The sequence below is a fragment of the Natrix helvetica genome (assembly GCF_964273705.1).
Source record: "Natrix helvetica genome assembly, chromosome: 2".
Classification (NCBI taxonomy): Eukaryota; Metazoa; Chordata; class Lepidosauria; order Squamata; family Natricidae; genus Natrix; species Natrix helvetica.
The window spans coordinates 294,049,545-294,074,583 of NC_138552.1; the positions used below are offsets into that span (position 1 = coordinate 294,049,545).

A 25,039-nucleotide genomic window follows, 5' to 3' on the forward strand; every position below is an offset into this window, starting at 1 on the left:
GCGGTTTCACTTAGCAACTGCTTCACTTTACAAACACGTCCTACTCGTGGCTACTAAATGAGGACGGCCTTTATTTCAACGTCGCTTCAGTTTGTTACAAATGGCATGGTCCCCAATGTCTTCGTAGCATGAAGCCGCGTTCTGACCGAGGCTTCCCAAGAGCATGAAGCAAACTCCTGTACCAACAAAAAATCCTTTTATTAATTGACTGTGAATTCAGCTCATTCACATCCAGCAAAGTCTTTCAAGGAAGGATTTACAATCACAGACCTTCTCTGGCTTGGAGAGCTGCCAGGCCCATATCTGCAAAACTTGGCAAGGAGTCTCGGAGAGTCCCGAACCAATTAAGCGAACTAATGGTCTCCTGCAAACTCCACTCCCCTGTTGCTCCTCTTTTATTTCCTCTGGGAGGGGCCATTCATCGTCCACCTCTGGCCTTACTCCCAAGTCGACCTCTGTTCTTTGGCTGTTCTCTTCTTCTGGCGACTCTGCGCATGCGCACACTGGGAACAGGCTCCAGCTGTTCTTCTGCCCCACTGATGTCTGACTCCGAAGGCAGCTGATCACTGTCGAATGGCCCTGGCCCCCTCTCTGCCTCCGACACAGAGCCCTCATCAGAGCCTTCCCCAGACTCCAGGACTGGCCCAGGTTCCTCCCCAGCCTCCTCACTGTCCGAATCTGCTGCCAGCTCCACTGGGCGCTGGCAGGCCACAACAACCAGTCACTGCTGAAATGATAGAAAACTCATTCTTCATCCTGCTATTTTGGCACGGCAATGATTTAAAGAGTGTTATAAATCCCTAATGGAGACCTAACAAGAATGTGATGTTCGTAGCGGTTATTTTCTGGTAATAAGATGGACGTGGAGTGTGGAGTAACGGCCTGTCCTTCCCTTTGTAAACTTCTCTTTCTGAATCATTTGGCTTGGCAAAGTATGTGGGGATGAGAGGGAGAAGGAGAATACAGAGAAGAGCAACAAAGAGGATTAAAGGCCTGGAGACTAAAACATATGAAGAACGGTTGCAGGAACTGGGTATGTCTCGTTGAATGAAAAGAAGGACTAGGGGAGACATGATAGCAGTCTTCCAATATCTCAGGGGCTGCCACAAAGAAGAGGGAGTCAAACTATTCTCCAAGGCACCTGAGGGTAGAACAAGAAGCAATGGGTGGAAACTAATCAAGGAGAGAAGCAACTTAGAACTGAGAAGGAATTTCCTGACAGTGAGAACAATTAATCAGTGGAACACAAGTTGCCTCCAGAAGTTGTGAATGTCCCAACACTGGAAGTCTTTAAGAAGATGTTGGATAACCATTTGTCTGAAAGGGTATAGGGTTTCCTACCTAGGCAGGGGGTTGAACTAGAAGACCTCCAAGGTCCCTTCCAACTCTGCTATTGTATTGTATTGTATAGTGCAGAGAAGAGAAGAGAAGAGCAACAAAGAGGATGAGGGGACTGGAGACTAAAACATACGAAGAACGGTTGCAGGAACTGGGTATGTCTAGCTTAAGAGAAAGAAGGACTAGGGGAGACATGATAGCAGTCTTCCAATATCTCAAGGGTTGCCCCAAAGAAGAGGGAGTCAAACTATTCTCCAAGGCACCTGAGGGTAGAACAAGAAGCAATGGGTGGAAACTAATCAAGGAGAGAAGCAACTTAGAACTGAGGAGAAACTTCCTAACAGTCAGAACAATTAACCAGTGGAACTGCTTGCCTCCAGAAGTTGTGGGTGCTCCATCACGGGAGGTCTTTAACAAGACTGTCTAGACCCATGATGGCGAACCTATGGCACAGGTGCCACGGGTGGTGGCACGCGGAGCCATTTCTGAGGGCACGTGAGGCATTGCCCTGTCAGCTCCAGCGCGCATGCTTGCGCTGGCCAGCTAATTTTCGGCTGTTTTTTGTGAAAAACCACCCAATGCGCAAACCGGAAGTTTGGGAATGGACTTCCGGTTTGCGCATTGGGCTGTTTTTCGCCCTCTGGGGTGGCAGGGGAGACCGCTTTCGCCCTCCACAGACTCCAAGAAAGCCGTGTGCGCTTGCGCAGGACGTGTGTGTGTGTGTGTGTCACACATGCATGTCCAGGGGGCACGGCACAGGGAAGGGCATTAAATTATGGGGTGGGCACACGGGTCCGCAGAATGTCGTGCTTTTGCCACCTGAGGCAAAAAAAGGTTTGCCATCACTGGCCTAGACCAGGGGTCAGCAACCAGGGCTCTGGAGCCGCATGTGGGCTCTTTTATCCCTCTGCTGTGGCTCCCTGTCGCTCAAAAATATGTGCCACACCCGCCAGCATGCGATTTATTGAGCTTTTTGACTCTGGTAGGCCAACCATGGATAAATCCGAGAAAAGAAAAGTTTCAAAGAAAGCAGGGCGTTTAATTCAACTATACAATACAATACAATATAATAGCAGAGTTGGAAGGGACCTTGGAGGTCTTCTACTCCAACCCCCTGCCTAGGCAGGAAACCCTACACCACTTCAGACAAATGGCTATCCAACATCTTCTTAAAGACTTCCAGTGTTGGGGCATTCACAACTTCTGGAGAAAAAGCTGTTCCACTGATTAATGGTTCTAACTGTCAGGAAATTTCTCCTCAGTTCTAAGTTGTTTCTCCCCTTGATTAGTTTCCACCCATTGCTTCTTGTTCTGCCCTCAGGTGCTTTGGAGAATAGTTTGACTTCCTCTTCTTTGTGGCAACCCCTGAGATATTGGAAGACTGCTATCCTGTCTCCCCTAGGCCTTCTTTCTCTTAAGCTAAACATACCCAGTTCCTGCAACCGTTCTTCATGTTTTAGTCTCCAGTCCCCTACTACTCCAGTCTCCAGTCTCCAGTCCCCTACTACTTTTTAGTCTCCAGTCCCCTACTACTAGTTGAACGTTCAGCTACTAATTCAAGAGCTCGTTTTGTGGCCACTCGGGAAGTAGTCAGGTTTGGTGGTCCCCGGTGTTTCCTTCTCTGTGGGAAACAGGTCTAAATGGCTCTTTGAGTGTTTAAGATTGCCGATCCCTACTCTAGACAATCACTTGTCTGAAATATAGTAGAGAACAGGGGTGTCAAACACAAGGCCCGAGAGCCGCACCCAGCCTGCAGGGTGCTTAGAACTGGCCTGCATAGCCACCCTGGACACAGCAAAGGACCAGCCCACGCTGCCTGTGCCAGCAAAAATGGAGCACGGGAGGGCCACAGGCGCCTGCCCCCCCCATCTCAGTTTTCACTGGCAGGGGGCTGCAGGAGGCCAACCCTACCGATAATGAGGCTCAGGGGGCCACGCACAGCCCTCCCAAGCTGGGCATTCAATGGCCGACAGCTAGCAAAGCAAAGCAAAAATAAAACAAAAGGAGAAATGTTTGCATTCGAGCATGTAAGAAGGGACAGGAAAGGAGGAAGGGAAAGAGGAAAGGCAAAGGAAAAAGAAGGGAAGGTGGGGAGAGAGCAAGGGAGGAGAAAGAAGGAAAGAGGGGAAGGAAGGTAGAAGGAATAGGGAAGGAAAAAGAAGAAAAGGAAGGAAGGAAGGAAGGACGGAAGGAAGGAAGGAAGGAAGGAAGGAAGGAAGGAAGGAAGGAAGGAAGGAATAGGGAAGGAAAAAGAAGAAAAGAAAGGAAGGAAGGAAGGAAGGAAGGAAGGAAGGAAGGAAGGAAGGAAGGAAGATTACTATGAGAGTGGGGATATCAGGGAAGTTCTGCCTTAGCACCCCCCCAAGTATCTAGATAGCTCTATTCATAGGTAAAGCAAATACTGCAGGCAGAAATCCGTTCAAGACGGGATATTTTGAAACTCCCTGCAGCCAAGGCTGAACAATAAGATTAGCCTTCACTCAAGATCCAACACGGGGCAAAGCCATTAAGCCACAATAGAACCGCTTCCACCCACAGAGTGGACCAAACTTCAACCAGACAAACACCTAGGATTTGTACTTTGGCTAAAGAGCAAGCTATGACCCCTACATAACTCCTACCTGACCCCATGGGAGTCTGACAACAACCAATAGAATACACGTTATTGCACAGGAACAGGAAGCTCAAGTGCAAAGTGAGAACTCCCAGCGTTGTCATTGTGAGAGAAGCAGGGGGGAGTGTCTTCCACGCATACTGTCAGCTGGAGTCGGATCTCAGATTACTGCAGCAGGCTTGGGAGGGGTGCACCTCATAGGTGAATGTGATTTATGACACAGACTGAGGGGAGGGAAGGAACAGAGCTAAAGTTCAGTGATAAACCAGACAAAGCATAGACTTGACTGCGAACAGATCTCGCCTGTGGTGCTCCTAATAAATGACTAGTTTTGTAATGAAACTTGATTCGATACTCATGAATCAATTAGGGCATTTTTAGGAAACCTGACACAAGGCTCAAAGAAGGTAGAACCCCCCTCCCCTCTCGAGTCCATGTGGTCAGCTGCATCACCGACCATGCGCTTGGTGATTCTGTGTCACTATTAAACCCTCTTTCCAATCAGCCTCCATGTTTCCAGTCTCTTCCTCCCGGCTTGGAACTGAAGCAGAGGGATATTATTTCCCACAAAATCCTACATTGTCTTTGCAAGCCTGTTTGCAGACATCTCCTCTACTGCATTGTGTTTCCCCGTGGCTACCCCCGGTTGTGTAATTTGGACCTTAAAAAAAAAAAAACCAAGACAGGACGAAAATTGGCTTATATGTGCTCCGGCGTTCCGGCGTATCCCTCAGACAGCAAAGGTGACTAACAAGCTAGAGCGCATAGCTCATGAGACACGTCACTAGAAGGCAAAATCACATAACTGTGTCTCACTTACCGTATTTTTCGAAATATAAGATGCACCTTTCCCCCCCCTAAAAGAGGGTGAAAATTTGGGTGCATCTTATACAATACAATACAATAGTAGAGTTGGAAGGGACCTTGGAGGTCTTCTAGTCCAACCCCCTGCCTAGGCAGGAAACCCTATACCGTTTCAGACAAATGGCTATCCAACATCTTCTTAAAGACTTCCAGTGTTGGGGCATTCACAACTTCTGGAGGGAACTTCTGTTCCACTGATTAATTGTTCTAACTGTCAGGAAGTTTCTCCTCAGTTCTAAGTTGCTTCTCCCCTTGATTAGTTTCCATCCATTGCTTCTTGTTCTACCCTCAGGTGCCTTGGAGAATAGTTTGACTCCCTCTTCTTTGTAGCAACCCCTGAGATATTGGAAGACTGCTATCATGTCTCCCCTAGTCCTTCTTTCTCTTAAGCTAGACATACCCAGTTCCTGCAACCGTTCTTCATATGTTTTAGTCTCCAGTCCCCTACTACTCCAGTCTCCAGTCTCCAGTCCCCTACTACTTTTTAGTCTCCAGTCCCCTACTACTAGTTGAACGTTCAGCTACTAATTCAAGAGCTCGTTTTGTGGCAACTCGGGAACTAGTCAGGTTTGGTGGTCCCCGGTGTTTCCTTCTCTGTGGGAAACAAGCTCCTCTTTGTTGCTCTTCTCTGCACTTTTTCTAGAGTTTCCACATCTTTTCTACATCGTGGTGACCAAAACTGAATGCAGTATTCCAAGTGTGGCCTTACCAAGGGCTTGTAAAGTGGTATTAACCCTTCCCGTGATCTTGATTCTCTCCCTCTGTTGATGCAGCCTAGAACTGTGTTGGCTTTTTTGGCAGCTGCTGCACACGGCTGGCTCCTATTTAAATGGTTGTCCACTAGGACTCCAAGATCCCTCTCACAGTTACTACTACTGAGCCAGGTACCACCTATACTGTACCTGTGCATTTGGTTTTTCTTGCCTAAATGTAGAACCTGACTCTTTTCACCATTGAATTTCATTTTATTAGATAGTGCCCAATGTTCAAGTTTGTCAAGATACACTGAATGTAGCCCACCAACCCCAACCCTTTGGCCTCTGCCGCCCAGCAATTTACCTCTTTGCAGCAAATGGGGCTTGTGGGGGCCTCAATAAACTATAGCAGTGATGGCGAAGCTATGGCACGCGTGTCACAGGTGGCACGCGGAGCCATTTGTCAAGGCATACGAGGCGCTGCCCTGTCAGCTGGGCAGAGGGCACGCGCGCGCTGGCCAGCTGAGCTCACCCTTTTTAAAGCCATTTTTCGCCCTCCCCAGGCTCCAGAGGCTTTATAGGAGCCTGGGGAGGGCGAAAAGAGCCTTCCCCCCCCCCCGGAGGCCCTCCGGAGGCTTCATGAGCTTCCCTGAAGCCTCCAGAGCGCAAAAAAACGGCCCTACGGCCAAACCAGAAGTTTGGGAACGGACTTCCTGTTTGCTTGGAGGGTCGTTTTGAGCGCTCCGAAGGCTTCAGGGAAGCCTCTTGTAGGTCCCTGAAGCCTCCGGAGGGCCTCCGAGGGGGCGGGGAAGGCTCTTTTCGCCCTCCCCAGGCTCCTATAAAGCCCCTGGAGCCTGGGGAGGGCGAAAAAAGCATGCAAAAATGGGGGGGTCGTGCCTGTAGTGCACACATGTGAACTGGGGGGGGTCGTGCATTGCATTATGGGTGCGGCATGCCTGCACACGACCCCCCTGCGCTCCCCCCACCTAAGGCACGCGAGCCAAACCATCGCTGAGCTATAGCAATCCCTGCAGCCTGTAACAGCTGATGATCGAGAGAAATTGAAATGGCAAATTGCTGGGAGGCAGATTTTTTTTCTTATGCTAATCAGGCTGTTTGCTGCAAGGAGGTAAGTCAACAACTATAAATGCCTATAGAATGTTCAAATTATTAGACGTTTTTTTAAAATACTGCTTTATTACTGTTCTAGACAGTTTAACAAAATGAAGAAGCTTTTTAAAATAAATGCTTGATCCGAAGAGGCCCTGTGCTATTATTTTAAAAAGTGCTGTTCTTTTAAATGGCAGAGAATAACTATACTTCCAGAAAGCACATCAATTTTAGCAGCATCTGTACAAGTATAGTCTGAAATATAACACTACAAACAGCTTATATTGTCTGTACTGTTTGTTGTAAGGAGGGAAATTGCTGAGAGGCAGATATTTTTCCCTTGTTTTCCTCCCCAAAATCTAGGTGCGTCTTATACTTCGGAGAGTCTTATACTCCGAAAAATACGGTACTTTGGCCATGTCATGCAGGGGAATTTACCGGAGAAAGCAATTGTGTTGGGTTTAGAGTTAGTGTGGGGATGTCAAACTCAATTTCATTGAGGGCTGCATCAGGGCTGTGGTTGACCTTGGGTGGGGGTGGGGGGCAGCCAGGCATGGGTGTGGTTGACCAGGTGGGTGTGGCCAACTGGGTGGGTGTGGCCACCTTGGCGCCATTCTCCAAACTGCTGGCATATTTCCTCTTTGCATTGTGAGCCAGATCTGGCCCGCGGGCCTTGAGTTTGACACCTCTGAGTAAGCGGGAAAAAGAAACCAGGCCGCTGACGAATACGGTGCTTGGATGCCATCAAAGAAGACACCAACCAGAGCATAGAAAAATTCAACGAACCTATTCAAGAGCGGAAAATGTGGAGGGACCTGACCCACAGGATAGCCAAGAGTCGAACTATATTGTGTTTTGGGTTCTTGGGTTTAAAATGAAGGGCCTTCTATAACTGGCTGATAACCTGGCATTGTCCTGGTATTTATTTATCCTAATCCTGTATTAGACAGGAAAAGCCCTGATTTAGTTGAAAATGTCCAGACCAAACGTAATTTCTAATGTTGGATTTTCCCCCTTACCAGAGGGAGCCCCCTTGTGGAGTACTGTGAAACTGCACAGTAGCCATTTTATGGCAGTATGGTAGAAGCCATTTTAAGCCACAACAGGCTGTATCTTAACAGAACAAAAGGCACAAAAGGCTGTATCTTAACAGAACACCCCCCCCCGAGGGGGTGTTAGGGGTGTCTTACCCCCACAGAATTTGTCTCCAGAGAGTAAGTCATCTGTGTACCAAGTTCGGTTGAAATTGCTCGAGGAGTTCCAGAGTTATGCTGGAACACACAGACAGCCATTTATATACCGTATTTTTCGGAGTATAAGATGCACCTTTCCCCCCCCTCAAAAAAGAGGGTGAAAACTTGGGTGCGTCTTTTGCAGGCCTCTCAAACTCTCTGCATGCCCTGTTTTTTCACAAAAAATGAGGCATGCAAAGGGTTTGGGAGGTCTGCAGAGTGCAAAAACCTTTTTTAAAAAAATTTACTTCATCAAAATCTTGTTGTGTCTTATACTCCAGTGCGCCTTATACTCTCAAAAATACAGTATATTATATATATATATATATATATATATATATATATATATGTGTGTGTGTGTGTGTGTGTGTGTGTGTGTGTGTGTGTGTGTGTGTGTATGTATGTATTTGTGTTACAACCCCTGGTATGCCCAAATATGGGAGGGAGCTCACTACTCCCCCTTTCTGTCCTTCGGCTCATTACAGAAGACCATGCTGGCAGAAAACCATATTTTTATTTTTAATGTTGCCTTTTTATATTTGTGTTGTATTTGTGCTGATAAATAAATAAAGGGAGACTAGTATAGATCTATTTCAAGCTATTTAGCTCTCATCAGCTAGCCCAGGTTCAAAACCCAGTAAGGGTATGGCTAGCTGATGAGAGCTAAATAGCTTGAAATAGATCTATACTAGTCTCCCTTTATTTATTTATCAGCACAAAAACAACACACACACACACATACTTGAGTCCTTTTTAAAGTTAGTAAAATGTCAAAACTGGGGTGGGGGGAGTGTTTTCTCTTTTAAGGGTTAAAACAAAACAAAATGAAATAATACATAGGATTTTCTTAATGTAAATTATGATGAACATTAAATGAGTTTACAGAAGCAGACATTACTCCCCACAGCAAAAGAGAAGCAGAGATTATAGCTAACTTCGTTTCTATTCTGAAATTGCTTCTGGAGTTTTGTGCTTGCAGTGAAAAAAACAGCAACAATGACATTTTGATTTTGTTTTTGTTAAAACTAGATGGGCTTATTGTTATAGGAATGGCTTGTATACCTTGTTGTGTAAAATCAAAAAGTTGTGATCGTAAGGTTGTTATCTTTTACTGGTCTAGAGAGAGTCAGAAGTCGGTGTCTTTTTCTGTCCTTTTCTACCTTTGCACTATATTTACTTTCCTTTTTCTTTTATTTATTTTATATTTATTTCATTTTCATGGCTCAGTGGCTAAGACACTGAGCTGGTCAATCAGAAAGGTCGGCCGTTCGAATCCCTAGCGCTGCATAACGGAGTGAGCTCCCGTGACTTGCCCCAGCTTCTGCCAACCTAGCAGTTCAAAAGCTCGTAAAAAATGCAAGTAGAAAAATAGGAACCACCTTTGGTGGGAAGGGAACAGCGTTCCGTGCGCCTTTGGGGTTGAGTCATGCCAGCCACATGACCACAGAGACGTCTTCGGGCAGCGCTGGATCTTTGGCTTTGAAACGGAGATGAACACCGCCCCCTGGAGTCGGGAATGACTAGCACATATGTGCGAGGGGAACGTTTACTTTTACCATATTTTCTTTTCCCTCCCCCACTTCTTAGTTTTCCACTACTTTAAAAAAAAAATATTTGCACTGGATATGTCTAGTTTAATGAAAAGAAGGACAAAGAGTGACATGATAGCAGTCTTCCAATATCTCAGGGGTTGCCACAAAGAAGAGGGAGTCAAGCTATTCTCCAAAGCCCCTGAAGGCAGGATAAGAAGCAATGGATGGAAACTAATCAAGGAGAGAAGCAACTGAGAACTGAGGAGAAATTTCCTGACAGTCAGAACAATTAATCAGTGGAACAGAAGTTGCCTCCAGAAGTTGTGAATGCCCCAACACTGGAAGTCTTTAAGAAGATGTTGGATAGCCATTTGTCTGGAACGGTATAGGGTTTCCTGCCTAGACAGGGGGTTGGACTAGAAGATCTCCAAGGTCCCTTCCAACTCTGTTAATCTGTAATTCTGTCTTCAACTGATTCTCAGAGAGCTAACCACGGACTCTCAGAGTGCTAACGACCAAATGCCTGCAAAGAATATAACCTCTTCCCTTCCCCACCATTCAGTCTGAACTGAAGAAGCTTCTTGGATGAGAAGCGAAACATTTTCAAGGGAAAACCCGAGAAAATCAAGCTATTCTCCAAAGCACCTGAAGGCAGAACAAGAAGCAACGAGTGGAAACTAATCAAGGAGAGAAGCAACTTAGAACTGAGGAGAAATTTCCTGACAGTGAGAACAATTAACCAGTGGAACAACTTGCCTCCAGAAGTTGTGAATGCCCCAACACTGGAAGTCTTTAAGAAAAGATGGGGCAACCATGTGTCTCCTGCCGGAGCAGGAGGTTGGACTAGAAGACCTCTAAGTTCGCTTCCAGCTGTGTTATTCTGTTATCTGCAACCAGCAACATGTTTTGCAGGGAATCATATTTGGAGGGAATAAACTGAAAAGAAGATTGCCCAGAGTGGCCCATCTCTTTTTTTTTTATTTCTGATGAAGTTCTAAGCTGGTAAGATTTGCAGGCTGTACCCCGGGGAAGATGAGATTGCAAACGCGGCGGAGAAAAATAGATCTCGCGACAAAGGACGTCTACGAAGCAATCTTCCCAACTCGGAAAGGAAGTTGAAAGATTAAAAAACAATAACCGTGTTGATACGACACCTACGTTTTCATCTCTTCCTGCATCTACAATCGGGATCAAGGTTTGAAGCCTCCAGATAAATCGGAATAAGAAGAGGATATTTGTAGCCCGGTTGTTGTGTTGTGTAAGATTGTGAAGGCGTTTTCACCGTGTCTTCTGAATGCTTGTCGGGGTTGGTGAACAACGACAGATATCACCGTTGGTTCAAAACGGTGAGCATCCTAGACAGAGATGGGTTTCTGCCAGAGTTACTGCCGGTTCGGTGCGCGTGCGATTTGTGCGCGCTCCGCCTGCATGCGCAGTTGCCTTTAAATAGGTCTGCGCATTTGCAGAACATTAAAAATGTCCCAAAAAAAACCATGCCACAGCAACTGGGAAACCGGTTTGGGGGCATGACGAGCCTGCTGTGCCTACCGGTTCGGCAACCCAGTCAGTTAGTTAGTTAGTTAGTTAGTTAGTTAGTTAGTTTATTAGACTTCTAGACCGCCCCCTCTCCCCGAAGGGACTCGGGGCGGTGTACAGGTACCAAATTAAAACCATACAATCGATAATAAATACAATTAAGATCGGATTAAATAGACCCCTGTACAAGTTTATAAAAATTAAAAACCTAACCTTAAAACCAAACCGTAAAATTTAAAAATACAAACTGAGGTGGGAGAGCTGGAATTAGGCCAGGCCAGCTAGCTGAAACAGGTGGGTTTTGAGCTTCTGGCGGAAGGAGCGGAGGTCCGTGGTCGTTCTAATGTCAGGGGGAAGGTCATTCCAGAGGGTCGGACCCGCCACAGAGAAGGCCCTTCCCCTGGGCGTCGTCCGCTGGCACAGCCTAGTGGACGGCACCCGGAGGAGTCCCTCTCTGTGTGAGTGAATCGGCCGAAGGGATGTATGGGGCAGGATATGATCCCACAAATAACTAGGTCCTGTGCCATGGAGTGCTTTGAAGATGATAATCAACACCTTGAAAGTCACCATTTCCACTACCGGTTCGGCCGAACCGGTGCAAAGCGGTACCCACTTCTGATCCTAGTCCGAGCCAAGTCCAAAAACGGCCGAGAATTCCTGCAAGCCTGGCAAATCAGCCATCAACAGGCACATGGAGATAAAGAACATCTACACATCATTCAAAAGAGACAATCAAAAAGCAAAAAAGGAAGCAAAAAAGACCAAAACGCCTCATCTCTCCAGCAATCAACACTTGGAGAAGTAGTGATTAACACCGTCATTAACCCTATAGTAGACTGACAGGGAAGCGGTAAACAACACCCCAATCAAGGAGCTGCCAATGTAGACGAACGAGCTAACATGAAACAACAGCCCCAAAGGTGCTTTTTTCAAGAGGCAACTGGACTTACTGGTTTTTTTCTTTGAAGACGTTTCTCTTCTCAGCCAAGAAGCTTCTTCAGCTCTGACTGGATGGTGGGGAAGGGAAGGATTTATACTCTCTGCAGGCAGCTGATGATTTGCGTCCTTTAGAGAGTCGTTGCGAACACTTGGAAGTTTATTTGTGTCCTTACCTCCAGGTGGCCTCAACGACTCTCTAAAAAGAATGCAAATGACCAGCTGTCCGCAAGGAGTTTCAATCCTTCCCTTCCCCACCATGCGGTCAGAGCTGAAGAAGCTTCTTGGATGAGAAGTGAAACTTCTTCAAAGAAAAACCAGAAAGTCCAGTTGCCTCTTGAAAAAAACACCTTTGGGGCAGCCATGAACCTGGATGGCGGAGAATCTCCATAGGCATTAATGAACAGGCTAATCAAGGCTCTACCAAGAAGACTCCCGCCGTCACCAACAGGGCAAAGTACGACTATATACACAGAGACCAAACCTCCGTCCCTTCCAGCACTGATGATGTTACCTGGTGGGGTCATGAAACGTCTGCAAGGAAACAACCCAGCTCATAGAGCACCAAGGACCCCACAGTCCTCCTCCTCCTCCCTCCTCCTCCTCTCCTCTCCTTTCTCTTATTCCTCTTTTTCTTCTTCCTCCCTTTCTGCTTTTTTATACCACAGCCCACTCCCTTCTAACACTGATGATGTTACCTAGTTGGGTCATGAAACATCTGCAAGAAAACAACCCAGAAAGCACCAAGGACCCCACAGTCCTCCTCCTCCTCCTGCCACATTCCCTTCTACCACTGATGATGTTACCTAGTTGGGTCATGAAACGTCTGCAAGGAAACAACCCAGCTCAGAGAGCACCAAGAACCTCATAGTTGTCCAAACTGAAAGTAACCAGGTCCATCTGGAAATCATCTAGAACCAGGGCATTGGTGGGTTTCAGCCAGTACGGCCCGGTACGGACGTACCGGTAGTATCTGGGAGCAGCGGCCACTGTACCGGTATGTTGGCTTGTTTGGCCCACCCACCCTCCCACGTTCCATACCTATTTTTAAAGCAACCGGGCCAATTGCTCATGCGCGCACAAAGTGTAGTGCCTGCGCAACCTCCGGCGAGCAGCTGGGTGTCACAGGGGCGGCGGAGCACACAGGTGTGCCCAGCGGGCATGCACAACCAGGACATCCGGCCCTGTGAACAGCGTACTGGTAGCGATGGGGAGTGGAACCCACGACTGAACCAGGGATGTCAAACTCAAGGCTCAGGGGACGGATCCAGCCCGTCGGGTACTTCGATCTGGCCTGAAGGGCTGCCCTGGAAACAGACCGGCCCCTGGTGCTTCTGCCAACGAAAACGGGCTCCTGAGCTCCGTTTTCAGCTGCCATGGCCTCTTGCAAGCCTCTGCCAGTGAAAATGGAGCTTGGGTGTCCGTTTTTGCTGACAGAACGCTCGAGCCGCTACAACCGCAAGTGACGTCAAGCTGGTCATGCCCACACTGCCCCCCCTCACCCACACACGAGGTCAAACACAACCCTGATGTGGCCCTCAATGAAATCGAGTTTGACACCCCTGACCTAAACCCTTGTTGTTGTTGTTTTAAGTGTTTTTTATTTGACATTTTCCAAACATTAAAATCATAATTACACTTTTACAGCTCATTGGTATTTCTTTTTTTCCTGATTTCGGGTTTTCCATTTTCCATTCTACTACCTTATACATATTCTTCTTGGTTTCATACTTCTCGTATTTACAACATATACATCTGTATACAATATTTCCATCTCTATTGCTTTCTAAGGATATGCGTATACTTAGACCCTTTGAAGGGCACTACTTTGAGGCTATCCGTTGCAGAGGCGGGTTGCTCCCGGTTCGGCCCGGCTCGGTAGTGGAATTTTGGCCTGGGTCCCAGAACCGGCAGCAACTCAGGCTGGCCACGCCCCTGAACCCGTTCCCCGATCTCTTCTGCCGTTGCTGGCATGTTTCTGCGCGTGCAGAGAACAATATTTAGTCAACGGCTCAAGCGCCAGCAACGCGCGGCCAGCATGCGCGCAAAGTGAACTGGTCCCATCTGGTACAAGAACCCACCTATGATCTGTTGGAATTCTGGACCTGCGGCCATTTTTGGACAGTCTTCAAGGGCAGCTCCATGACAAATGCATTATGTTAATCTAACCCCGAGATCACCCTCACCTCTGCCACTAAGGCCTAAGCTTCTCCCCTTCAGCTGATGAAGAAAATCTGATGATGTTACCTAGTTGGGTCATGTAACGCCTGCAAGGAAACAACCCAGCTCAGAGAGCACCAAGAACCTCACAGTCCTCCTCCTTCTTCCTCCTCCTCTCCTCTCCTCTCTCTTCTTCCTCTTTCTCTTCTTCCTCCCTTTCTGCTTTTTTACAACACAACCCGCTCCCTTCTAACCCCACAGTCCTTCCTGCTCCTCCTTCTGCCACATTTCCTTCTACCACTGATGATGTTACCTAGTTGGGTCATGAAATGTCTGCAAGGAAACAACCAAGCTCAGAGAGCACCAAGGACCAAATAGTTCTCTTCCTCCTCCTCTTCCTCCTCCCTCCTCTCTTTCTCTTCCTCCTCCTCTTTCTCCTCTCTGCAACCCCGCCACTGTCTTCTAGCACTGATGACGTTACCTAGTTGGGTCATGAAACGTCTGCAAGAAAAGCACCAAGCTCAGAGAGCACCAAGGACCCCACAGTCCTCCTCCTTCCTCCCCACTCTCTTTCAGCACTGATGATGTTACCTAGTTGGGTCATGAAACGTCTGCAGGAAAGCCACCCAGTTCAGAGAGCATCAAGGACCAAATAGTTCTCTTCCTCCTCCTCTTCCTCCTCTTTTCCTCTTCCTCCTCCTCTTTCTCCTCTCTGCAACCCCACCACTCTCTTCTAGCACTGATGATGTTACCTAGCTGGGTCATGAAACGTCTGCAAGAAAACAACCAAGCTCAGAGAGCACCAAGGGCCCCACAGTTCAACCCTGACCTGCATGCAGTATGTTCTCACCTACTGAAGCATTAATTACAGCAATGATGAATTACAGATAAGCCAGCAGTAATTAATGCAACAGGCCATCATCTGACCACATCATTAATGGAACAGTCAGAAAAGAAGATAAAATTGCATCGGCAGCACAGTGGTGGGTTCCGGATCCCATCGCAACCGGTACACTGCGCATGGGGCCCAGTGTCCTAGTCACTACCCTGCGACACCCAGCTGCTCGGCGGAGGTCACGCCGGCGACACACGCTGTGCGCGTCTGCGCAATTGGCCGGTCGCGTTATAACCGCTATGGAACGTGGGCGGGCGGGCCGTACCGCCTGGAATCCACCACTGCTGCAATATACAATACAATACAATAGCAGAGTTGGAAGGGACCTTGGAGGTCTTCTAGTCCAACCCCCTGCCTAGGCAGGAAACCCTATACCGTTCCAGACAAATGGCTATCCAACATCTTCTTAAAGACTTCCAGTGTTGGGGCATTCACAACTTCTGGACGCAACTTTTGTTCCACTGATTCATTGTTCTGACTGTCAGGACGTTTCTCCTCAGTTCTAAGTTGCTTCTCTCCTTGATTAGTTTCCACCCATTGCTTCTTGTTCCACCCTCAGGTGCTTTTGAGAATAGCTTGACTCCCTCTTCTTTGTGGCAACCCCTGAGATATTGGAAGACTGCTATCCTGTCTCCCCTAGTCCTTCTTTCTCTTAAGCTAAACATACCCAGTTCCTGCAACCGTTCTTCATATGTTTTATCCTCCAGTCCCCCAATCCTCTTTGTTGCTCTTCTCTGCACTCTTTCTAGAGTCTCCACATCTTTTCTACATCGTGGCGACCAAAACTGAATGCCGTATTCCAAGTGTGGCCTTACCAAGGCCTTATAAAGGGGTATTAATCCTTCACCTGATCTTAATTCTCTCCCTCTGTTGATGCAGCCTAGAACTGTGTTGGCTACATAAACAGAGGGAGAGGATCAAGAATCAATATAAACAAGAGTTGTTTTCAAAAAGCAAAATATCATCTCTGTGCACCCCATCAGATCTAGCCCAGAGGCCATGCCCTGGGTCCCTTCCGTTAAGCCAGCGTGTCTTAACCTTAGCAACGTTTAACATATCTGGACTTCAACTCCCAGAATTCCCCAGCTAGTAATTATTACACCATTGTGTTGGCCGTTTTAACCCTTCTAGGCTGCCCAGGGGTAATTTTGAGAGATGGACAGCCTTGGAAATGGTTCAAATAAGCGTTCACTAAATAAAATAAAATTCTATTTTAATGGCATTTGCGACTAGGACAGGGGCTTGTGTATGTGGGGAAGAGCACAACATTGTCACAGCTTGCCTCCAGAGGTTGTGGGTGCTGCAAGGTTCTTGGGAAGAGATTGGACAACCATTTGTCTGAAATTATATAGAGCCATAATGGCAAACCTATGGAATGCCTGCCACAGATGGTACACAGAGGCCTCTCTGCGGGCACATGAGCAAACCACCCAGTTCAGCTCCAATAGGCATGCGCGCACGTCTCCCACTGGCCAGCTGATTTTTCGGATCTCTGCCGCACATCCGTGGGGGCAGGGCGCATGCAGGAGACACGTGCAGAAGGGGCGGGGACCACTCTCAGAATTCCCCAGCCAGCCTGCTTTAAGAGGGGAGGGCTTCCACTCCAAGAATTCCCCATCCAAAATGCTTTAAGAGGGGTGGGCTTCCACTCCCAGAATTCCCCAACCAGCATGCTTTAAGGTAGGTGGGATTCCACTCCCAGAATTCCCGATCCAGCATGCTTTAAGGTAGGTGGGCTTCCACTCGGTATATGTCTCTGTTATATGTTTGTTTTGTCCACATATTTATTTCATATGTTTCATTGTACGCCGCCCCGAGTCCTTCGGGAGAGGGTGCGGCTAAGAAATAAATATATTATTATTATTATTATTATTATTATTATTATTATTATTATTATTATTATTATTATTATTATTATTATTATTATTATTATTATTATTATTATAATTCCCCAACCAGCATGCTTTAAGGTAGGTGGGCTTCCACTCCCAGAATTCCCCAACCAGCATGCTTTAAGGTAGGTGGGCTTCCACTCCCAGAATTCCCCAACCAGCATGCTTTAAGGTAGGTGGGCTTCCACTCCCAGAATTCCCGATCCAGCATGCTTTAAGGTAGGTGGGCTTCCACTCCCAGAATTCCCGATCCAGCATGCTTTAAGAGGGGAGGACTTCCACTCCCAGAATGCCCCAGCCAGCATGCTTTAAGAGAGGAGGACTTCCACTCCCAGAATTCCCCAGCCAGGATGCTTTAAGAGGAGAGGACTTCCACTCCCAGAATTCCCCAACCAGCATGCTTTAAGAGGGGTGGGCTTCCACTCCCAGAATTCCCCATCCAGCATGCTTTAAGATAGGTGGGATTCCACTCCCAGAATTCCCGATCCAGCATGCTTTAAGGTAGGTGGGCTTCCACTCCCAGAATTCCCCAGCCAGCATGCTTTAAGATAGGTGGGATTCCACTCCCAGAATTCCCGATCCAGCATGCTTTAAGAGGGGAGGACTTCCACTCCCAGAATCCCCCAGCCAGCAGGCTTTAAGAGGGGAGGACTTCCACTCCCAGAATCCCCCATTTCTTTTAAAGTTGCCAAAGTTGAGTGTTTAAGACTAAGTGAAGAGAAAATTAAATTTCAGATTGGGTACAGGCCTGTAATTTTAATGATCCTCTAAAAATGGCTTCCAAGCGCGATTAAACTCTGTGTCAGATTTACTTTGGAAATTGGAAGCTATTTTGGACATCAAAGAAAGTATGCTCCCACACCTCAATTAGCCATTTTTATATGGAAGGAACAGTATGTACTTTCCAAGTGGAAATGCAGAGGCAGAGTTAAACCACGTGGACGGTTAGTCTAATACAGGAAGGTTAGTAACATTTTGCTAAAAGTAAAAGGTTGGAAAAAGAAATTCAATTTTTAGAACTGTTTGTTTGGTAAAAAGAAAAAAGAAAACAGTTCTCTTAAATCCCGAGAGATCAATTTTAGCAATCAATGCTGGAAGACAGTCACGGGAAAATATTTTGTACCGGTTTTCTCTTTTTATAATATTTAGTGTAAAGTTGAGGTCTTTCTTCCATTAGAATTCCATTTCTGATGTTTCAATGATTAAACCTAGTTTCAGCAGCAATTTAATAGAATACAATAGAATAGAATAGTTGGAAGGGACTTTAGAGGTCTTCTAGTCCAACCCCTGCTCAGGCAGGAAATCATGTACCATTTCAGACAAATTGTTGTCCCATTTCTTCTTAAAAACCTCCAGTTTTGGGGCATTCACAACTTCTGGAGGCAACTTCTGTTCCACTGATTCATTGTTCTGACTGTCAGGAAATTTATCTTCAGTTCTAAGTTGCTTCTCTCCTTGATTAGTTTCCACCCATTGCTTCTTGTTCTACCCTCAGGTGCCTTGGAGAATAGCTTGACTCCCTCTTCTTTGGGGCAGTCCTTGAGATATCGGAACACTGCTATCATGTCTCCCCTAGTCCTTCTTACTATTAAACTAGACATACGCAATTCCTGCAACCGTTCTTCATATGTTTTAGCCTTAACAGAATAAGAGTTGGAAGGGACATTGGAGGTCTTCTAGTCCAACCCCCTGCTTAGGCAGGAAACCCTACACCACTTCAGACAAATGGCTATCCAACATCTTCTTAAACACTTCCAGTGTTGGAGCATTCACAACTTCTGTTCCACTGATTAATTGTTCTAACTGTCAGGAAGTTTCTCCTCAGTTCTAAGTTGCTTCTCTCCTTGAATAGTTTCCATCCATTGCTTCTTAATTAGAACTTGTTTGGTTTTGGAATCATTTCATCCATAATTTGTACCCAAGGCCCCAGAATTGTTCCAAATTTTATGTTAGAAAATATTCAGATTCAGTTAAATCTCTAAAGGTTTCTCTACATGGGCAGCTTTAAGATGCATTGACTTCAACTTCCAGAATTCCCCAGACAGCCATCATCCTAGTGGGGCCACCAAAGGTCCTTATTGGGCCACTTGTTGTGGCCCACCAGCGGATCTGACAGCAGATCCGGACAGTGAGGAGGTTGGGGAGGAAGATGGGCCAGTCCTGGAGTCTGGGGAAGGCTTGGATGAGGGCTCTGTGTCGGAGGCAGAGAAGGGGCCAGGGCCATCTGACAGTTATCAGCTGCCTTCGGAGTCAGACATCAGTGAGGCAGACGAACAGCTGGAGCCTGTTCCCAGTGTGTGCATGCGCAAAGGGAACAGCTAAGGAACAAGGCTCGATTTGGGAGTAAGGCCACAGGTGGACAATGAATGGCCCCTCCCAGAGGAAATAAAAGAGGAGCGAAAGGGGAGTGGAGTTTGCAGGAGACACTGAGTTCACTTCATTGGTTGGTGACTCTCCAAGGCTCCTTGCCACGTTTTGCAGAGATCGGCCTGGCAGCTCTCCAAGCCAGAGAAGGTCTGTGACTGTAAATCCTCCCTCAAAAGACTTTGCTGGAGGTGAAGGAGCAGAATTCACACTCAATTAAGAAAAGGGGTTTTTGTCAGGACCAGGAGTTGGCTTCAAGCCTCAGTCAGAAAACCACTGAGATGTCCTACTTGGGCCTCGTAAATGTCTCACCAGAAACACCAAAGGTCCTAGGTAGGACCACCAAATCTACTCGGCTCCTAACTTTAACACCCGCCGTGATTCACGTCAGCGCTGTGCCCAGAATCAAACGACTGCGGCGACTCCCTTAACAACGGTGGCAAGAAAGGTCGTAAAACGAGCGATTCTCAATTAGCTACATACATATTGGGCTCCCTGGTGGTGGTACGTCGAGGACTACCTGCAGTGTGAAAGCCCACCCACTCCCTCTCCCCATCCAGCAATATGTCCGAGGGGAATTTTTATTCCCTGCAAAATCGGTGGGCATTGGAAACGGTTAAACGGACAATTTTCCAGGCAGCGACGTTGATCGATGGAAGAGGAGCATCGGGGAGAGATTTAGAAAACAGGAGTAGTCCAGGAACCAACGTTAGAGGGAAAGGAGGAGGGGATGGGGAGAGATGAAGGTGGGAATTACTCATCCCTTCCCGTTTTGCCATCACGTTTTTTCACAGCTTTTGGATGGGCACGTCCGTCATGGGGCTGGATTTTGGCAAGGACCCAGCTAGCCCTCCGCCCACCTGCTCTCCGGCATTGATTGACACCACATGTTCTGCTTCCCACGTTCCTCTTTTTTTTTCCAGGGGCATTTTCCGGAAAGGAAGTGTGGGGGCACAGGGAAAACAGAGTGGGAAACGTTCGGTGGGGATGGATAGATTGATAGCCGAGTGGTGCAGTGGTCTAGAGGTGGAGCTGTCACCTCACAATCAGGAGGTTGTGAGTTCGATCCTAGGTAGAGGCAGATATTTCTCTCTCTCTGGGCACAATGAGAATGTATCTGCTGAACAAAACTCCACCCTGGCGTCAGGAAGGGCATCTGGCCAGTAAACATTTCTCCTTAATTCCAGGTTGCTTCTCTCCTTGATGAGTTTCCATCCATTGCTTCTTGTCGGTTGTAAGTCAAGGTCTTACAAGTAAGTTGCCCAGGGTTACTTAAATGGTGACCTAGGCTTTGTATAAACCTGACTAATCTATAAACAAATAAATCCTGAGTGGATACAACCAACGACAATGAATCCTAGGTGCCGTCTTCCAATATTTGAGGGGCTGCCACAGAGAGGAGGGGGACAATCTATTTTCCAAAGCAGCTGAAAGCCAGTCAAGGAAGAATGGATGGAAACTGATCAAGGAGAGAAGCAACCTGGGATTAAGGAGAAACTTCCTGACAAGGAGGATAATTAACCAGTGGAACAGCTTGCCACCAGAAGTTGTGGGTGCTCCATCACTGGAGGCTTTCAAGAAGAGACTGAACAGCCACTTGTCAGAAATGGTGTAGGGTCTTCTGCTTCAGCAGAGAGGGTTGGACTAGATGACCTAGAAGGTCCCTTCCAACTCTTATTATTCTGCTTCTAAGATTCTTTTGGCACAACATAGATTCAAGCGTCATACGCTGCAAAATAGTTTTTGAAACTAACTGTAGAATGGAATGGAACGGAACAGGAATAGGAATAGAATAGGAATAGAAAGCATCAGAATAGGTACAGGAGGGGAGGAGAGGAGAGAATTCTTAGAATAACAGAATTGGAAGGGACCTTGGAGGTCTTCTAGTCCAACCCCCTGCTCAGGTAGGAAACCCTATACCATTTGAGGCAAAGGGTTATCCAACATCTTCTTAAAAACTCCCAGTGTTGGAACATTTACAACTTCTGCAGGCAAGTTGTTCCACTGATTCATTGTTCCCACTTGTTAGGAAATTCCTCCTTAGTTCTAGGTTGCTTCTCTCCTTGATTAGTTTTCCTCCATTGCTTCTTGTCCTGCCTTCAGGGGCTTTGGAGAATACATTGTTCCCCTCTCTTCTTTGTGAGAAAGAACAATAGAGAAATAGAGAATCCGAAGATCCAAACTATACAATTACAACAAGCCAGAGGATGCTGGGTCTATGCATGCGCCCAGGATGCTGACATTTATAATTGCGCTGTGTTTGATCCACAGAGAAAACTATGGATTTTCAGAAACGTGTAGGCACCTACCTTGGCTTTGTTGATGGTGCAGTGAAGTGCGTTGTTTTCCTGGTCGTACAGCAAGCTGAAATCTAACGTCCCCAGAGCAGCTGAAAAAAAGAAGAATAAAGGATACATGAAAGGAAAATCCTTTGGTTTCCTCTTTAAAATATAAATGAATGGTTTCAAAAAGATCTAATTGTACATTTCTGCAAAATCAAGATCAGGTTAGGTTGCAGGAGAAGGGTGGAGATTTATCTCTGCAAAGTTGAGTTTGAAACTGGGGGCTCCATTATGTTGTCCCAAAGGAGCTAACTGAACTTTCTGGTTTTTCCTTGAAGACTTTTCACTTCTCCTCCAAGAAGCTTCTTCAGCTCTGACTGCATTCTTTGCATTCTTTGGAAATGTGACAAAATTAGTGGACCAGAGGAATGCCGTCGATATAGTTTACTTGGACTTCAGTAAGGCTTTTGATAAGGTAGACCATAACCTACTACTAGATAAAGTAGAAGAATGTGGGTTAGACAGCATCACCACCAGATGGATTCGTAACTGGCTGACCAACCGCACTCAACGTGTAGTCCTCAATGGAACTGCATCTACACGGAGGGAAGTATGCAGTGGAGTACCCCAAGGCTCTGTTTTAGGCCCAGGACTCTTCAACGTCTTCATCAATGATTTGGATGAGGGAATAAATGGGGAACTCATCAAATTTGCAGATGACACCAAGCTGGCAGGAATAGCCAACACTCCAGAAGATAGGCTTAAGATACAGAAGGATCTTGACAAACTTGAACATTGGGCACTATCTAATAAAATGAAATTCAAGGGTGAAAAGAGTCAGGTTCTACATTTAGGCAACAAAAACGGAATGCACAGGTACAGTATAGGTGGTACCTTGCTCAACAGTAGTAATTGTGAAAGGGATCTTGGAGTCCTAGTGGACAACCATTTAAATAGGAGCCAGCCGTGTGCAGCAGCTGCCAAAAAAGCCAACACAGTTCTAGGCTGCATCAACAGAGGGAGAGAATCAAGATCATGTGAAAAGTTAATACCACTTTATAATGCCTTGGTAAGGCCACACTTGGAATACGGCATTCAGTTTTGGTCGCCACGATGTAGAAAAGATGTGGAGACTCTAGAAAGAGTGCAGAGAAGAGCAACAAAGAGGATTAGGGGGACTGGAGACTAAAACATACGAAGAACGGTTGCAGGGACTGGGTATGTCTAGTTCAATAGAAAGAAGGACTAGGGGAGACATGACAGCAGTCTTCCAATATCTCAGGGGTTGCTGCAAAGAAGAGGGAGCCAAGCCATTCTCCAAGGCATCTGAGTATAGAACAAGAAGCAATGGGTGGAAACTAATCAAGGAGAGAAGCAACTTAGAACTGAGGAGAAATTTCCTGACAGTCAGAACAATTAACCAGTGGAACAGAAGTTGCCTCCAGAAGTTGTGAATGCCCCAACACTGGACGTCTTTAAGAAGATGCTGGATAGCCATCTGTCTGAAACGGTATAGGGTTTCCTGCCTAGGCAGGGGGTTGGACTAGAAGACCTCCAAGGTCCCTTCCAACTCTGTTATTGTATTGTATTGTATTGCATGGTGGAGAAATAGAAGGATTTACACTCCTTGTACACAGCTGGTCATTTGCGTTTTTTTTTAGAGAGCCGTTGAGACCACTTGGAAGTTTATCCGTGTCCTCAGGGTCACCTGAGTGGTGCAAATGGAGGAGGAGCTTTCTACAACATGGTCCTTTCAGCAGTTCCAAGAAGGCACCACACCCATTTGCACCACTGAGGTTGACCCTGAGGATAGAGACAAACCTCCAAGTGGCCTCAACGACTCTCTAAAAGGATGCAAATGACCAGTTGTCTGCAAAGAATGTAAATCCTTCCCTTCCCCATCATCCGGTCAGAGCCGAAGAAGCTTCTTGGATGATAAGCGAAACGTCTCCAAAGAAAAACAAGAAAGGCCAGTTGCCTCCTGAAAAAAAACCACCTTTGGGACAATCCTGACCTGGATGATGGAGACTCTCCATAGACAGCTCCGTTGTGTTGTTGATGGTGAAGGGTTAAGGCAGCAGGCTAGAAAACTGGGACACTGGGAGTTCTAGACTTGCTTTGGGTCCAAAACCAACTGGGCCAGTCGCTTTCTCTCAGCCCTAGGAAGAAGGCAATGGCACACCGCTTTGCAAAACAGTGCCAGTAAAATTGCAGAGGCCTCTCCATATATTTGCCAGGAGTTGGACCTGGAAGGAAATTTCAATTGGGGATTTAAATATTGTTGTTTTCCACTTTCCTGCTTTTCTTTTATGCTATGCCTTATTGAGCGTGAATTCAATGCACAATTAAATAAGAAAATATGAAAAACCAGGAAAGGCGAAGCTTCCAGAAAACTGACTGTTTTATGCCAAGTAAGAGCTTTGGGTAGATAATTGGCCCCCTAAACTCATGGGAAAAGGTATGCAATTTATTTGAAAAAATATTTATTAATGCATATAAAACAGTTAATTGGATGCAGATTAAGGGCCCCAGGCTAGAAAGTTGGAGACTGTTAGTTTTGGGCTTGAAGCCAGCTGGGTGAGTTTGGGCCAGTCGTTCCTTCTCAGCCCCAGGAAGAAGGCAAGAGTGAATCGCTTCTAAAAATGTTGTCAAGAAAACAACAGGGACTAGTGACCGGTCACCAAAAGTCAAGAAGTCTGCATTTGGCTGATTAAACTTCATTGTTCATGTCATTCCCTTTACTTAACATGACCATTTGGGATTCTGTGTTTATTTTTTAGTCTCTTTGCATTTAGTTTTCTGCCACTTGCAAACCTGATAACCCTACCTCTACCAGGACTAGAACCTTGATCATTACAATTGACCGCTGCAGTTTTATGGAAAGAAGCACTGATGAAAGCTCAGTTTTACAAGCAAGCCTTGGACTCGTCGCATAGAGAGGAAATCAGACTTTATTTAGCTAGATTGCAAATCCAAACATGGGATATTTTAACTCTCCAAAAATCAAGATCAATTACATCTAGGGCATTCTCGCAATCTTCTAAGTTACTAATCAAAAGCCGAAAAAAGCGTAGTTTGATTTTTAATCACTGCATGGCTTTCAAAACGTTTACTATTATTGATTGACACCTCCCAGGAAACCTGGATCACCCACTAATACCCTTCAATTTAATAGTTATAGAACAGGGGTGGGCATCTATGATGACTTTACAACCTATGAACTTCCACTCCCAGAATTCCCCATCCAGGATACTTGAAGATGGATGGACTTCCATTCCCAGAATTCTCCAGCAAGCAAGTTTTAAGATGGGTGGACTTCAACTCCCAGAATTCCCCAGCCATCCTGCTTTAAGATGGGTGGACTTCCACTCCCAGAATTCCCCATCCAGCATGCTTGAAGATGGGTGGACTTCCACTCCCAGAATCCCCCAGCCAGCATGCTTTAAGATGGGTGGATGTCAGCTCCCAGAATTTTCCAGCCAGCATGCTTGAAGGTGGGAGGACTTCAGCTCCCAGAATCCTCCAGCCAGCATGCTTGAAGATGGGTGGACTTCCACTCCCAGAATTCCCCATCCAGCAGGCTTTAAGA

The 25,039-nt window shown here is 46.5% G+C and overlaps 1 protein-coding gene and 1 long non-coding RNA gene across 2 annotated transcripts in view; one reads left to right on the plus strand and one right to left on the minus strand.

Moving 5' to 3' along the window:
- DOC2B (double C2 domain beta) overlaps window positions 1-25,039 on the minus strand; it is a 180,966-nt gene that overhangs the window by 122,030 nt on the left and 33,897 nt on the right. Inside the window, exon 2 of the mRNA XM_081945470.1 lies at window positions 21,478-21,557. Coding sequence (XP_081801596.1) covers window positions 21,478-21,557 — 80 coding nt within the window. The remainder of the gene's footprint in view (window positions 1-21,477; window positions 21,558-25,039) is intronic.
- The window catches only part of LOC309388304, a 276,665-nt gene that overhangs the window by 94,129 nt on the left and 157,497 nt on the right, over window positions 1-25,039 (plus strand). The gene's annotated exons all lie outside the window — the stretch shown is intronic.